At 31.5% G+C, this 17500-nt stretch overlaps 1 protein-coding gene and 1 long non-coding RNA gene across 2 annotated transcripts in view; one reads left to right on the top strand and one right to left on the bottom strand.

Moving 5' to 3' along the window:
* LOC133545131 (homeobox protein Mohawk-like) overlaps window positions 1-17500 on the top strand; it is a 32262-nt gene that overhangs the window by 687 nt on the left and 14075 nt on the right. Inside the window, exons 3-4 of the mRNA XM_061890488.1 lie at window positions 1-107; window positions 9337-9594. The exon at window positions 1-107 is cut by the window's left edge and continues 47 nt beyond it. Coding sequence (XP_061746472.1) covers window positions 1-107; window positions 9337-9594 — 365 coding nt within the window. The remainder of the gene's footprint in view (window positions 108-9336; window positions 9595-17500) is intronic.
* LOC133545132 (uncharacterized) overlaps window positions 1-17500 on the bottom strand; it is a 50600-nt gene that overhangs the window by 21854 nt on the left and 11246 nt on the right. The window contains exon 3 of the long non-coding RNA XR_009804734.1: window positions 9368-9559. This is a non-coding gene — a long non-coding RNA (uncharacterized LOC133545132). The remainder of the gene's footprint in view (window positions 1-9367; window positions 9560-17500) is intronic.

Here is a 17500-nt window from a genome sequence, read left to right as displayed (position 1 = left end):
CAGGCAGCCGGACCTGAGCTGGGCTTTACGGATCAAACTGTACAACAAGTACATCCAGGGGAACGCCGAGCGACTGAGCGTGTGCAGCGACGACGCCGACTCAGATGGTGAGGACGCTCGCATGACCACATTAAGTAGATCTGACTCGCCGACTCGACAAGAAGCCTTTTGGCACTAAAGTAGGGGGCGTCGAACGTACGACCCGAGGGCCGGATCAGACCCGCGGACAGGTTACATCCGGCCAGCAGGATGAGTTTCAATCAATCAATCAATCGATCAAAGTTTATTTATAAAGCCCTAAATCACAAGTGTCTCAAAGGGCTGCACAAGCCACGCTGGCATCCTCGGCTCAGATCCACCATCAGGGCAAGGAAAAACTCAACCCGATGGGATGACGACGGGAAACCTTGGAGGGGACGGCAGATGTGGATGTCGAGTGGATCTAGTTAATAGTGTGAAAGTCCAGTCCATAGTGGGGCCAGCAGGGGATTGAAGTGTGAAGTGAATTATATTTATATAGCGCTTTTCTCTTGTGACTCAAAGCGCTTTACATAGTGAAACCCAATATCTAAGTTACATTTAAACCAGTGTGGGTGGCACTGGGAGCAGGTGGGTAAAGTGTCTTGCCCAAGGACACAACGGCAGTGACTAGGATGGCGGAAGCGGGAATTGAACCTGCAACCCTCAAGTTGCTGGCACGGCCACTCTACCAACCGAGCTATACCGACAGAAAATCCCTGTCTGTCTGAGAGAAAGACAAGTATTATTGACCTACAGTTAACAACTAAGTTATTCAACTTGACCTTTTTCTGTGTTGATTGAGCTGTGTTGAAGCAGCAAAAAACGACATTATGTTAAATGAATAGTTTCCTGAAGCTGTCTCTGATAGTTGATATAATAATGTAAAAATTAACCTGACATTTTTTAATGCAACAAACTGCTGTTCTAAGTGTGTCCACTAGATGTCGCAATAGCAATTCTTTGTATTTATGTAGATGATGCTACATGATGTTAGTACACCAGTTGAGAAAAAGAATCAAACTACATAAATAACTTTTGTTATCATTTCAATTATATTTTTTGTTAGAATTTTGTTATTTTGATTGATTGAAAATGAACACCAATGAGTTGACTGATGCAGTTTTATATTTACAGTTAAAACACGGTAATTTGTACAGTAAAATTCTATCAACTGAGCTGCCAGTTTTGTACCGTAAAAGACAGTGGTACTGTTTTTTTTCCATTTACAGTAACAAACGGAAAAAAAAAAAAAAAAGAAAATTTTTTGTGACGGAATTGTCAGTTTTTTTACTGTAAAATCTACATTTTATATATAAAAAAACCTAATTATTTTAATGGAATTTTATAAAAGATATTTGGAAAATTTACTGTTTTTACAGCATTTTACTGTACATGAAAAAACAGTACCACTGTTTGTTTTTTTTACATAAAATGCTGGCAACTAAGCTGCTAGTTGTTTTACTGTAAAAAAAAAAAAACTAACAAAAAAAACACGGTGGTACTGTGTTGCTTTTCACAATAGTACACAGTAAAATCTACAGTTGTCGTTTAAGTTGCCAGAATTTTACTGTAAAAAGGCAGTTTTATATTAACAGTTAAAAAACACTAAAATTGTATCAACGGAGCTGCCAGTTCTGTACTGTGTAATAACATGCTGAAAAAACACTGTACATTTTACGGTAAAATTTTTGCAACTGACCTGTCAGTTTTTCCACTGTAAAATCTAAATTTTTTTTTTACATTTGTTCACATTAAAAAAACTAATCTATGAAATTTTATAAAAATTATTTGTGAAATTTCCTTTTTTTTTTGTTTTTTACAGCATTTTACTGTACATGAAAAATCAGTACCACTAATTTTTACGGTAAAATCCAGTATTTGCCTTGCCAGAAATTTACTGTAAAAATGCAGGTTTTATATTTAAAGTAAAAAAACACAAATTTTATCAACTGAGATAGCAGTTTTGTACCGTGAAAAACAGCTGTACTGTTTTGTTTTGTTTTTCATTTTACAGTAACATGCTTAAAAAAAACTGTACATTTTACAGTAAAATTTTTGCAACTGACCTGTCAGTTTTTCACTGTAAAATCTAAAAAAAATTTTCACGTTTGTTCACATTAAAAAGACTAATTTATGAAATTTTATAAAAATTATTTGTGAAATTTCCTTTTTTTTTGTTTTGTTTTTTACAGCATTTTACTGTACATGAAAAATCAGTACCACTAATTTTTACGGTAAAATCCAGTATTTGCGTTGCCAGAAATTTACTGTAAAAATGCAGGTTTTATATTTACAGTAAAAAAACACAAATTTTATCAACTGAGCTGGCAGTTTTGTACCGTGAAAAACAGCTGTACTGTTTTGTTTTGTTTTTCATTTTACAGTAACATGCTTAAAAAAACTGTACATTTTACAGTAAAATTTTTGCAACTGACCTGTCACTTTTTCACTGTAAAATCTAAAAAAATGTTTTACATTCGTTCACATTAAAAAAACTAATCTATGAAATTTTATAAAAATTATTTGTTGAAATTTCCTTTTTTTTGTTTTTGTTTTCACAGCATTTTACTGTACATGAAAAATCAGTACCACTAATTTTTACGGTAAAATCCAGTATTTGTGTTGCCAGAAATTTACTGTAAAAATGCAGGTTTTATATTTACAGTAAAAAAACACAAATTTTATAAACTGAGCTGGCAGTTTTGTACCATGAAAAACAGCTGTACTGTTTTTTGTTTTTCATTTTACAGTAACATGCTTAAAAAAACTGTACATTTTACGGTACAATTTTTGCAACTGACCTGTCAGTTTTTCACTGTAAAATCTAAAAAAAATTTCACCTTTGTTCACATTAAAAAGACTAATCTATGAAATTTTATAAAAATTATTTGTGAAATTTCCTTTTTTTGTTGTTTTTGTTTTTACAGCATTTTACTGTACATGAAAAATCAGTACCACTAATTTTTACGGTAAAATCCAGTATTTGCGTTGCCAGAAATTTACTGTAAAAATGCAGGTTTTATATTTACAGTAAAAAAACTCAAATTTTATCAACTGAGCTGGCAGTTTTGTACCGTGAAAAACAGCTGTACTGTTTTTTGTTTTTCATTTTACAGTAACATGCTTAAAAAAACTGTACATTTTACAGTAAAATTTTTGCAACTGACCTGTCAGTTTTTCACTGTAAAATCTAAAACATTTTTTTTACATTTGTTCACATTAAAAAAACTAATCTATGAAATTTTATAAAAATTATTTGTGAAATTTCCTTTTTTTTGTTTTTTGTTTTTTACAGCATTTTACTGTACATGAAAAATCAGCACCACTAATTTTTACGGTAAAATCCAGTATTTGCGTTGCCAGAAATTTACTGTAAAAATGCAGGTTTTATATTTACAGTAAAAAAACACACATTTTATCAACTGAGCTGGCAGTTTTGTACTGTTTTGTTTTGTTTTTCATTTTACAGTAACATGCTTAAAAAAAGCTGTACATTTTACAGTAAAATTTTTGCAACTGACCTGTCAGTTTTTCACTGTAAAATCTAAAACATTTTTTTTACATTTGTTCACATTAAAAAAACTAATCTATGAAATTTTATAAAAATCATTTGTGAAATTTCCTTTTTTTTTGTTTTTGTTTTTTACAGCATTTTACTGTACATGAAAAATCAGTACCACTAATTTTTACGGTAAAATCCAGTATTTACGTTGCCAGAAATTTACTGTAAAAATGCAGGTTTTATATTTACAGTAAAAAAACACAAATTTTATCAACTGAGCTGGCAGTTTTGTACCGTGAAAAACAGCTGTACTGTTTTGTTTTGTTTTTCATTTTACAGTAACATGCTTAAAAAAACTGTACATTTTACAGTTAAATTTTTGCAACTGACCTGTCAGTTTTTTACAGTAAAATCTACAAAAAAAAATTTGCATTTTACATTTGTTCACATAAAAAAACAAATAATTTTTATGAAATGTTATACAAAAATGATTTGTGAAATTCACTGTGTTTTTGTTTTTACAGCATTTTACTGTACATGAAAAATCAGTACCACTAATTTTTACGGTAAAATCCAGTATTTGCGTTGCCAGAAATTTACTGTAAAAATGCAGGTTTTATATTTACAGTAAAAAAACACAAATTTTATCAACTGAGCTGGCAGTTGTGTACCGTGAAAAAAAGCTGTACTGTTTTGTTTTTCATTTTACAGTAACATGCTTAAAAAAACTGTACATTTTACAGTAAAATTTTTGCCACTGACCTGTCAGTTTTTCACTGTAAAATCTAAAATTTTTTTTTACATTTGTTCACATTAAAAAAACTAATCTATGAAATTTTATAAAAATTATTTGTGAAATTTCCTTTTTTTTTGTTTTTGTTTTTTACAGCATTTTACTGTACATGAAAAATCAGTACCACTAATTTTTACGGTAAAATCCAGTATTTGCGTTGCCAGAAATTTACTGTAAAAATGCAGGTTTTATATTTACAGTAAAAAAACACAAATTTTATCAACTGAGCTGGCAGTTTTGTACCGTGAAAAACAGCTGTACTGTTTTTTGTTTTTCATTTTACAGTAACATGCTTAAGAAAACTGTACATTTTACGGTACAATTTTTGCAACTGACCTGTCAGTTTTTCACTGTAAAATCTAAAAAAAAATTCACCTTTGTTCACATTAAAAAGACTAATCTATGAAATTTTATAAAAATTATTTGTGAAATTTCCTTTTTTTGTTGTTTTTGTTTTTACAGCATTTTACTGTACATGAAAAATCAGTACCACTAATTTTTACGGTAAAATCCAGTATTTGCGTTGCCAGAAATTTACTGTAAAAATGCAGGTTTTATATTTACAGTAAAAAAACTCAAATTTTATCAACTGAGCTGGCAGTTTTGTACCGTGAAAAACAGCTGTACTGTTTTTTGTTTTTCATTTTACAGTAACATGCTTAAAAAAACTGTACATTTTACAGTAAAATTTTTTGCAACTGACCTGTCAGTTTTTCACTGTAAAATCTAAAACATTTTTTTTTACATTTGTTCACATTAAAAAAACTAATCTATGAAATTTTATAAAAATTATTTGTGAAATTTCCTTTTTTTTGTTTTTTGTTTTTTACAGCATTTTACTGTACATGAAAAATCAGCACCACTAATTTTTACGGTAAAATCCAGTATTTGCGTTGCCAGAAATTTACTGTAAAAATGCAGGTTTTATATTTACAGTAAAAAAACACATTTTATCAACTGAGCTGGCAGTTTTGTACTGTTTTGTTTTGTTTTTCATTTTACAGTAACATGCTTAAAAAAAGCTGTACATTTTACAGTAAAATTTTTGCAACTGACCTGTCAGTTTTTCACTGTAAAATCTAAAACATTTTTTTTACATTTGTTCACATTAAAAAAACTAATCTATGAAATTTTATAAAAATCATTTGTGAAATTTCCTTTTTTTTTGTTTTTGTTTTTTACAGCATTTTACTGTACATGAAAAATCAGTACCACTAATTTTTACGGTAAAATCCAGTATTTACGTTGCCAGAAATTTACTGTAAAAATGCAGGTTTTATATTTACAGTAAAAAAACACAAATTTTATCAACTGAGCTGGCAGTTTTGTACCGTGAAAACAGCTGTACTGTTTTGTTTTGTTTTTCATTTTACAGTAACATGCTTAAAAAACTGTACATTTTACAGTTAAATTTTTGCAACTGACCTGTCAGTTTTTTACAGTAAAATCTACAAAAAAAAATTTGCATTTTAACATTTGTTCACATAAAAAAACAAATAATTTTTATGAAATGTTATACAAAAATGATTTGTGAAATTCACTGTGTTTTTGTTTTTACAGCATTTTACTGTACATGAAAAATCAGTACCACTAATTTTTACGGTAAAATCCAGTATTTGCGTTGCCAGAAATTTACTGTAAAAATGCAGGTTTTATAATTTACAGTAAAAAAACACAAATTTTATCAACTGAGCTGGCAGTTGTGTACCGTGAAAAAAAGCTGTACTGTTTTGTTTTTCATTTTACAGTAACATGCTTAAAAAAAACTGTACATTTTACAGTAAAATTTTTGCCACTGACCTGTCAGTTTTTCACTGTAAAATCTAAAATTTTTTTTACATTTGTTCACATTAAAAAAACTAATCTATGAAATTTTATAAAAATTATTTGTGAAATTTCCTTTTTTTTTGTTTTTGTTTTTTACAGCATTTTACTGTACATGAAAAATCAGTACCACTAATTTTTACGGTAAAATCCAGTATTTGCGTTGCCAGAAATTTACTGTAAAAATGCAGGTTTTATATTTACAGTAAAAAAACACAAATTTTATCAACTGAGCTGGCAGTTTTGTACCGTGAAAAACAGCTGTACTGTTTTTGTTTTTCATTTTACAGTAACATGCTTAAGAAAACTGTACATTTTACGGTACAATTTTTGCAACTGACCTGTCAGTTTTTCACTGTAAAATCTAAAAAAAATTCACCTTTGTTCACATTAAAAAGACTAATCTATGAAATTTTATAAAATTATTTGTGAAATTTCCTTTTTTTGTTGTTTTTGTTTTCACAGCATTTTACTGTACATGAAAAATCAGTACCACAAATTTTTACGGTAAAATCCAGTATTTGCGTTGCCAGAAATTTACTGTAAAAATGCAAGTTTTTATATTTACAGTAAAAAAACACACATTTTATCAACTGAGCTGGCAGTTTTGTACCGTGAAAAACAGCTGTACTGTTTTGTTTTGTTTTTTATTTTACAGTAACATGCTTAAAAAAACTGTACATTTTACAGTAAAATTTTGCAACTGACCTGTCAGTTTTCACTGTAAATCTACAAAAAATTCACGTTTGTTCACATTAAAAAGACTAATCTATGAAATTTTATAAAAATTATTTGTGAAATTTCCTTTTTTTTTGTTTTTGTTTTTACAGCATTTTACTGTACATGAAAATTCAGTACCACTAATTTTTACGGTAAAATCCAGTATTTGCGTTGCCAGAAATCTACTGTAAAAATGCAGGTTTTATATTTACAGTAAAAAAAACACACATTTTATCAACTGAGCTGGCAGTTTTGTACCGTGAAAAACAGCTGTACTGTTTTGTTTTGTTTTTCATTTTACAGTAACATGCTTAAAAAAACTGTACATTTTATAGTAAAATTTTTGCAACTGACCTGTCAGTTTTTTACTGTAAAATCTACAAAAACATTTTTACATTTTACATTTGTTCAAATAAAAAACTAATAATTTTTATGAAATGTTATACAAAAATGATTTGTGAAATTCACTGTGTTTTTGTTTTTACAGCATTTTACTGTACATGAAAAATCAGTACCACTAATTCTTACGGTAAAATCCAGTATTTGCGTTGCCAGAAATTTACTGTAATTAAATGTTCTAAAAAAAAAAAAAATAATAATAATAATAATAATAATACATTCATAATTACATTTTCTAGATAAAAATAAAAACTTCTGATTTGGCCTGAATCTGATGCCAAAATATTAGATAATACATTTGTAATTAAATGTTCAAAAATAATAATATTTATAATAATAATACATTCATAATTACATTTTCTAAATAAAAACAAAAATCTGATTTGGCCCGAATGTAATAGTTGTACAGTAATTAAATAAATAAAAAAACAACCTCTGATTTGGCCTGAATCTGATGCCAAAAGATTAGATAATACATTTGTAATTAAATGTTGTAATAATAATAATACATTCATAATAACATTTTCTAAATAAAAAATAAAAAAATCTGATTTGGCCTGAATCTAATAGTAGTACAGTAATTAATTTTTTTTTTTTTAAACTTCTGATCGGGCCTGGATCTGATGCCAAAAGATTAGATAATACATGTGTAATTAAATGTTATAAATATATATATATATATATATATATGATAATAATAATAATAATATTAATAATACATTCATAATTACATTTTCTAAATGAAAAAAATCTGATTTGGCCTGAATCTAATAGTAGTACAGTAATGACATTTTTTTTTTTTTAAACTTCTGATTTGGCCTGAATCTGATGCCAAAAGATAGATAATACATTTGTAATTAAATGTTCTAAAAAAAATAAAAATAAAACATTTATAATTACATTTTCTTAATTCAAAAAACCTCTCCTGATTTGGCCTGAATCTGATGCCAAAACATCAGATAATACATTCGTAATTAAATAAAAAAAAATAATAAATAATAAACCTCCTAATAAGGCCTGAGTCTGATGCCAAAAGATCAGATAATACATTCGTAATTAAATTTTAAAAAATAAATTAAAAATAAATTTAAAAAAAATCCTGATTTGTCCTGAATCTGATGCCAAAAGATCAGATAATACATTCGTAATTAAATTTTAAAAAATAAATTAAAAATAATTTTTTTTAAAATCCTGATTTGGCCTGAATCTAATAGTAGTACAGTAATGACATTTTTTTTTTTTAAACTTCTGATTTGGCCTGAATTTGATGCCAAAAGATAGATAATACATTTGTAATTAAATGTTCTAAAAAAAATAAAAATAAAAACATTTATAATTACATTTTCTTAATTCAAAAAACATCTCCTGATTTGGCCTGAATCTGATGCCAAAACATCAGATAATACATTCGTAATTAAATTTAAAAAAATAATAATAATAAACCTCCTAATAAGGCCTGAGTCTGATGCCAAAAGATCAGATAATACATTCGTAATTAAATTTTAAAAAATAAATTAAAAATAAATTTAAAAAAAATCCTGATTTGTCCTGAATCTGATGCCAAAAGATCAGATAATACATTCGTAATTAAATTTTAAAAAATAAATTAAAAATACATTTTAAAAAAATCCTGATTTGTCCTGAATCTGATGCCAAAAGATCAGATAATACATTCGTAATTAAATTTAAAAAAATAAATTAAAAATAAATTAAAAAAAAATCCTGATTTGTCCTGAATCTGATGCCAAAAGATCAGATATTACATTTGTAATTAATAAATTAAATAAATTAAAAACTTTTTGATTTGGCCTGAATCTCATGCCAAAATATCAGATTTGAAGCGTTTAGCAAGAAAAAAATCCACACTCAAGGGCAAAAAAATTTGGTGTCCGGTTTAAACAGTGCCAATAAAACTAAAACTAAATTAGAAACTGCTGTCAAAACCAACACAGGTGACGATAACGAAGAAAACAATTGTAATCGACAAAATGAACACTCATGTTAAACTCCTATTTATGTTTTGTCAACGATGCTACAGACAATGACTGTCCCTTCCAAACACCCATCTGCTCATCAGATATGGGGAAAAAAACGGGCGGTGTACTTACCATGGCCGCCGGCGACGACAGCGCCTCTCCCCCGTCCAAGTACAAGAGCAGCTTGCTGAACCGGTACTTGAACGACACCTTGAGACACATGATGGCGGGCCAGGGCGACGGCGTGGCGCTGATGAGGAGGAACCACTCCGAGTCGTTCAGTTCCAACGAGGGCGATCGCGACGTCGTGTCGCCGGCGTCCTCCTATGAGACGGAGACCAACTTTATCTACCGCATGGGTGAGTGACACACATCGGTTTTTAACTGTAATATGGTCCAGTCAAATTTAAATGGAATGGAGAAAAAACAATGGATATGGTGTCTATGAAGGTTAAAAACCTGGATCGGGTCTTCCTTTCAGGGAATAAAAAATTCTTTCGGATGACATATGTTAAGTAAGAAGGACCACAGAGACAGAAGAGCAATAATACCAAGTTTTACTAAAGCTACAGGAGACCAGTCCTACAATGCGTTAATAGGGGCATCAAGAAGCGGTCTGAAAATAGAACGGAAAGAGTCAACTTATTTAGTATGAAAACAGCCCCCCTCCCGCCCAGAAAGGAATAACAGCCTGATTGTTCTAAACTGATAAGGTAAAAAAGGGAGTACAATATACTCCCAATACACATTTCAGCTCCTTCAAGGTGAAACAGAGTTTACTAGCAAACATAAGACACGAGCACAAAGTGTACACATGGGAAAATATTAGCTCCTTTAAAAATGACGATTGATAAAGAAAGAACTCATAAAAAATATCTCATTGTCACAGTACCGAATTGGGTACTTTTATAGGCGCCGACAAAATTCAGAAAATTACGAAAATGAAACGTGATTCTTAACCATAGTTTCTCAGCTGTGGTCCATACTCAGTTGTAATACACCATTCCACCACTTGTGGCAGTCATGACAATCTCAAACAAAGAGAAGAAGTCTGGGGACAAACTCATTGAGAAGTTAAAGCGCAAGAAATATGACTAAAAAGAGGTGAAGCTGTATTTTCAATTTTATTGACAGTTTAGTTAATAAACATTAATATTTATGTATTTTAGCATTGAATAATTGTAATTTTCATCCTTTTTTTTTTTTATAAGTACTTTCTTACCGGCTATAATAGGTTAGCACTAATTCTTATAAAATCAGACTGACCAAAGCCTGAGGTTTATGTGTTGAATAAATAAATAATGTTCATAATTAAAACATGGTTTCATATCATTTGACAAGGTTGGATATAATTATTGAATTTGAATTAAAACCAAGAGTAAGATTATTAATTTAGTTTTCATATCCGAGTGGGCACCAGGCCTCTATGTGGTGGAAAAGTTTGGCCCTGAGGTCAAAAAGTTTAAGAACTCCTGCCTCATAGTGAAGAAACAAACAAGCAAGTATGGCTGATTTCAAAATAAGTATGGAAAAAAAAACAAAAAAAAACGCTATAACATTGAGTAAAGCTCCACTTTTCCAAAAATCTGCTAGCTTGACGCTAATTAAATAATTCATTCTTACCAAGGGACATGTAAGCAAATATTAACAATTGCTGTACGTATACTTTTGACCCAGCAGATTTGGTCACATTTTCGGTAGAGCCATAATAAAACCAAACTTCATGAATGTTTTTTTGTGACCAACAAGTATGTGCTGCAATCACTCTATCACAAAAAAAACAAGAGTTGTGGAAATGATTGGAAACTCAAGACATATATTTATATCACACACACATATATATAAGTACCCGCACTCTTTTACTACAAAGCCACGCTGTTGTAACACGTGGCTTGGCAGTGTTTGGCTGAAATAAGCAGGGGCGTCCATGATTACGTTGCTTGGATGACAACATATGTTGATCCAAAACCTGTATTGACCATTAAGCATTAATGGTACCTTCACAGATGTGTAAGTTACCCATGCCTTGGGCACTAATGCACCCCCCATACCATCACAGATGCTGACTTTTGACATTTTCGTCGATAACAGTCTGGATGGTTCGCTTCCCCTTTGGTCCGGATGACCAAATATTTCCAAAAAACAATTTGAAATGTGGACTCGTCAGACCACAGAACACTTTTCCACTTTGCATCAGTCCATCTTTGATGATCTCGGGGCCCAGAGAAGCCGGCGGCATGTCTGGATGTTGTTGACAAATGGCTGTTGCTTTGCATAGTATAGTAAATACCATTACACGTGGCTTGGCATGGTCTGGCTGAAATAAGCAGGGGGCGTCCATGATAACGTTGCTTGGTCGGCGACATGTGTTGCTCCAAAAAAACTGTATGTACCTTTCAGTATTAATGGTGCCTTCACAGCTGTGTAAGTTACCCATGCCTTGGGCACTATTGCACCCCCATACAATCACACTTTGTGCCTAGAACTATCCAGATGGTTCTTTTCCTCTCGTCCACAGTTTCCAAAATCTATTTGAAATGTGGACTCGTCAGACCACAGAACACTTTTCCACTTTGCATCAGTCCATCTTTGATGATCTCGGGGCCCAGAGAAGCCGGCGGCATGTCTGGATGTTGTTGACAAATGGCTGTTGCTTTGCATAGTAGAGCTTTAACTTGCACTTACAGATGTAGCGACCAACTGTAGTTACTGACAGTGGTTTTATGAAGTGTTCCTGAGCCCATGCGGTGATATCCTTTAGAGATTGATGTCGGTTTTTGATACAGTGCCGTCTGAGGGATCGAAGGTCACGGTCATTCAATGCTGGTTTCCGGCCATGCCGCTTACGTGGAGTGATTTCTCCAGATTCTCTGAACCTTTTGATGATATTATGGACCGTAGATGTTGAAATCCCTAAATTTGAGAAACGTTCTTAAACTGTTTGACTATTTGCTCACGCAGTTGTGGACAAAGGGGTGTACCTCGCCCCATCCTTTCTTGTGAAAGACTGGGAAGCTGTTTTTATACCCAATCATGGCACCCCACCTGTTCCCAATGAGCCCGCACACCTGTGGGATGTTCCAAATAAGTGCTTGATGAGCATTCCTTAACTTTATCCGTATTTTTTGCCACCTTTCCCAACTTCTTTGTCACGTGTTGCTGGCATCAAATTCTAAAGTTAATGATTATTTTGCCAAAAAAAAAATACATGTTTATGAGTTTGAACATCAAATATGTTGTCTTTGTAGCATATTCAACTGAATATGGCTTGAAAAGGGTTAGCTAATTATTGTATTCTGTTTATATTTACATCTAACAATTTCCCAACAAACGGGGTTTGTATATATATACACATACATTCCTAGATATACATTTTTATTTCTAAAATCACCCCTGGGTCAAAATAGTTAAGAAAGCCTGTGTTATGTACAGAAGTTCAATGTTTACATTTCACGTGAAGCAAAAAAAGCGGCCCCTAAAAAAAAAAAAAAAAAAAAAAAGTCCAACATGACTCTCCAGGGTTCCATGCCTTTTTTTTATTTTTTTTTATAAATGGCTGCTATTCCTCTGCAATCAATGTATTTTATTTCGGCAAATCTTCACATAAAACAAAGAACAACAACAAGAAAAGAAAAAAAAAACACTCATTTGTGCAATGATTGAGCCGAAAGGTTGTAGGTTGAAGCAACACTTATATAAACCTAGCCCATCACAACAAGAACAAGGTTCAAAATATATAAAATCTAAAACATGCTTCACTTATATTACTTTTTTTTTTTTTTTAAACAATATATAAGCGTGTGTGAACTGTGAATTATATTTATATAGCGCTTAATTGAACGGTTTAAAAGAGGAGAAAACACGAAAAAAAAAAAAAATGAAAACATTTTGAAACGGTTTATCTTCAATTTCGACTCTTTAGAATTTAAATTTCCACCGAAAAAAATGAAAATAAAAACTAGCTGATTTCAATCTTTTTGACAAAAATTAAAAAAAAAAATTTATGGAACATCATTAGTCATTTTTCATGATTAAGATGAACTTTATCATTTTGATGACATTGTTGGGCACTCGCATGGCTGCAGTTGTGCGTCCCCGATGATGCAAGAATCCGGGAGAGAGGATGGAAGGTAAGAGCAATTTAATTCAGAACTCATAAGAAAACAAATAAGTGAATTATATTTATATAGCGCTTTTCTCAAGTGACTCAAAGCGCTTTACATAGTGAAACCCAATATCTAAGTTACATTTAAACTAGTGTGGGTGGCACTGGGAGCAGGTGGGTAAAGTGTCTTGCCCAAGGACACAACGGCAGTAACTAGGATGGCACAAGCGGGAATCGAACCTGCAACCCTCAAGTTGCTGGCACGGCCACTCTACCAACCGAGCTAAACATAAAGCAGTCTTGCATTGTAAGTTCACCAAACATAGATTTATCTTCGAGCACTGAGTGCTTGAGTGAAGTGAAGTGAATTATATTTATATAGCGCTTTTCTCTAGTGACTCAAAGCGCTTTACATAGTGAAACCCAATATCTAAGTTACATTCAAACCAGTGTGGGTGGCACTGGGAGCAGGTGGGTAAAGTGTCTTGCCCAAGGACACAACGGCAGTGACTAGGATGGCACAAGCGGGAATCGAACCTGCAACCCTCAAGTTGCTGGCACGGCCACTCTACCAACCGAGCTATACCGCCCTATATGCAACATATATGTAGCACACGTCTCATATACACAGTTTAACATTTAAATCAAACATATACATCTGTACACTTATATATATATATATATATATATATATATATATATATATATATATATATACATATATACACAATTCATTTAAATTCCATATAAAGTGGTAATATATACATTTTAATATAACCTATATGTATAATTATGAAATCCTAAATTGTATTTATATACATATTATATATTATTGTCTTTCTAAAACAATGTTTGCTCTTCTTTCTTATATTTACTCATGATAAATGATTTAAAACGCTTTTTAAACTGGTTTATGTTGGTGCTGTGTTTTATTTCCTCCTTTAAACAGTTCCATATTTGAACCCCTGCTATTGTTATACTCATTCGTTTCTGCGTTGTTCTACAATATTGGATCTTAAAAAGTAGTTCTCCTCTTAAATTATAATTCCCTTCTCTTTGTAAAAATCTTCTCTGTAACCCTGTTGGAAGTAAATGTTTACTTGCTTTATAAATCATAAACAACATTTCATTATTTGCTTTTCACGACTCTTGACACCCGGGTGCCCTTTTAAAACCCCTCCACAATTTTGTCATGCACATTTCCTCACAAAAAGTCATGCAATTCGACTTTTTATTTTTATTTAAATTGGACGGAGTTGATTCTGGAGAGCGCTTCTGCCGCACGCCACAAATATGGTTTTTCCATGGATCCGTGTGTTCCGCTTCAGTTCCCGGTGGAAACGTCCACTCGGGTCCTCCAGCACCATGACACAAGACTTTGTTAAATATTCCCGGGGTGACTATTCCGAAATAGACCTTGGTCAACACGGCGCACCCAAAAAAAAAAGACGAATATATCCACATCTGGCTTCTCCCCACTCGACTTTTCGTCTTAAATCATTCCTGCTCTTATTGTGAAGTCAGAATTCAAGAACTGGGAAACGACCATTCATTGCTTACAAATCATGCGTTAAGCTCCTTTTTTTTTTTTTTTTTTTTTACGACCCTAGGGCTGAGCTGGCCAGAAAACACATAAACGGTTTCAGTCTGCGGAGTGTTATTTCACCTTGTTATGATCCGTGAAGACACTTTGTCAAATCATAAAATAAAACGGTGATATAAATGATGCAAATACCTTCATTAGGGGTAGAAAGCTGTTAAAATTCAGGGTCAGGGCCACGAAAAGTTGTGAGTTGAAAGCATGCATCCCTAAGGGCAGATGTGTCACCTGGAACAGTGGTCCCCAACAACCAGGCCACGGCCCGATTGGCACTGGGCCGCAAAATAATTTTTTATTCTTTTTTTTTTATTTTTATTAAATCAACATAAAAAACACAATATACACTTACAGTAAGTGCACCAACCACAAAAAAACTCCCTTTTTCATGAAAAAAACGTCTCTTTTTCATGACAAAGAAAAAAAAAAAAGGGCCGCAGAAGAATTTTCTATTCATTTTTATTTTTAAAAAAAATATATACATATATATATATTTTTATTTATTTATTAAATCATCATAAAAAACACAATATACACTTACAATTAGTGCACAAACCACAAAAAAATGTCCCTTTTTCATGACAATTAAAAAAAAAAAAAAAGGGCAGATGTGTCACCTAGAGCAGTAGTCCCCAACCACCGGGCCGTGGCCCGATTGGTACCGGGCCGCAGAACAATTTTTTTTTCATTTTTATTCAAAAAAAAAAAAAAAAAAAACTTTTTTTTTTTTTTTATTAAATCAACATAAACCACAAAAAACTCCCTTTTTCATGACAAAGAAAAAAAAAAAAGGATTCAAACACATCCCCACCCCCCCCCCAACCCTGGGCCGCAGAAGAATTTTCTATTCATTTCTATTTTTAAAAAAAATATATATATGTATATATATATTTTTTTTTATTAAATCATCATAAAAAACACAATATACATTTACAATTAGTGCACAAACCACAAAAAAAACTCCCTTTTTCATGACAATTAAAAAAAAGAAAAGGGCAGATGTGTCACGTAGAACAGTAGTCCCCAACCACCGGGCCGTGGCCCGATTGGTACCGGGCCGCAGAACAATTTTTTATTCATTTGTATTCCCCCAAAAAAAAAAAATTTTTATTTTTTATTTTTTTATTAAATCAACATAAACCACAACAACCTCCCTTTTTCATGACAAAAACGTCCCTTTTTCATGACAAAGAAAAAAAAAAAAAAAAGGATTCAAACACCCCCCCCCCCTTGGGCCGCAGAAGAATTTTCTATTCATTTTTATTTAAAAAAAAAAATATATATATATATATATATATTTTTTTTTTTATTAAATCAACATAAACCACAAAAAACTCCCTTTTTCATGACAAAGAAAAAAAAAAAAGGATTCAAACACATCCCCACCCCCCCCCCCCCCAACCCTGGGCCGCAGAAGAATTTTCTATTCATTTCTATTTTAAAAAAAATATATATATATACATATTTATTTTTATTTTTATTAAATCATCATAAAAAACACAATATACACTTACAATTAGTGCACAAACCACAAAAAAAACGTCCTTTTTTCATGACAATTAAAAAAAAAAAGGATTCAAACACCCCCCCCCTTGGGCCGCAGAAGAATTTTCTATTCATTTTTATTTTAAAAAAAATATATATATATATATTATTTTTTTTTTTTATTAAATCATCATAAAAAACACAATATACACTTACAATTAGTGCACAAACCACAAAAAAACGTCCTTTTTTCATGACAATTAAAAAAAAAAAGGATTCAAACACCCCCCCCCTTGGGCCGCAGAAGAATTTTCTATTCATTTTTATTTTAAAAAAAATATATATATATATATTTTTTTTTTTTTTATTAAATCATCATAAAAAACACAATATACACTTACAATTAGTGCACAAACCACAAAAAAACGTCCCTTTTTCATGACAATTAAAAATAAAAAAAAGGGCAGATGTGTCACCTAGAACAGTAGTCCCCAACCACCGGGCCGTGGCCCGATTGGTACCGGGCCGCAGAACAATTTTTTATTCATTTTTATTCCCCAAAAAAAAAAAAAATTTTTTTTTTTTTTTTTTATTAAATCAATATAAACCACAAAAAACTCCCTTTTTCATGACAAAAACGTCCCTTTTTCATGACAAAGAAAAAAAAAAAAAGGATTCAAACACATCCCCACCACCCCCCCCAACCCTGGGCCGCAGAAGAATTTTCTATTCATTTCTATTTAAAAAAAATATATATATATGTATATATATTTTTTTTTATTAAATCATCATAAAAAACACAATATACACTTACAATTAGTGCACCAACCACAAAAAAACGTCCCTTTTTCATGACAATTAAAAAAAAAAAAGGGCAGATGTGTCACCTAGAACAGTAGTCCCCAACCACCGGGCCGTGGCCCGATTGGTACCGGGCCGCAGAACAATTTTTTATTCATTTTTATTCAAACAAAAAAAAAAATTTTTATTTATTTTTTTTAATTAAATCAACATAAACCACAAAAACCTCCCTTTTTCATGACAAAGAAAAAAAAAAAAAAAGGATTCAAACACCCCC

The sequence above is a fragment of the Nerophis ophidion genome, linkage group LG28 (assembly GCF_033978795.1).
Source record: "Nerophis ophidion isolate RoL-2023_Sa linkage group LG28, RoL_Noph_v1.0, whole genome shotgun sequence".
Taxonomy (NCBI): Eukaryota; Metazoa; Chordata; class Actinopteri; order Syngnathiformes; family Syngnathidae; genus Nerophis; species Nerophis ophidion.
The sequence above is the reverse complement of the archived record's forward strand: the minus strand, read 5'-3'. Positions and strand labels throughout refer to the sequence as shown.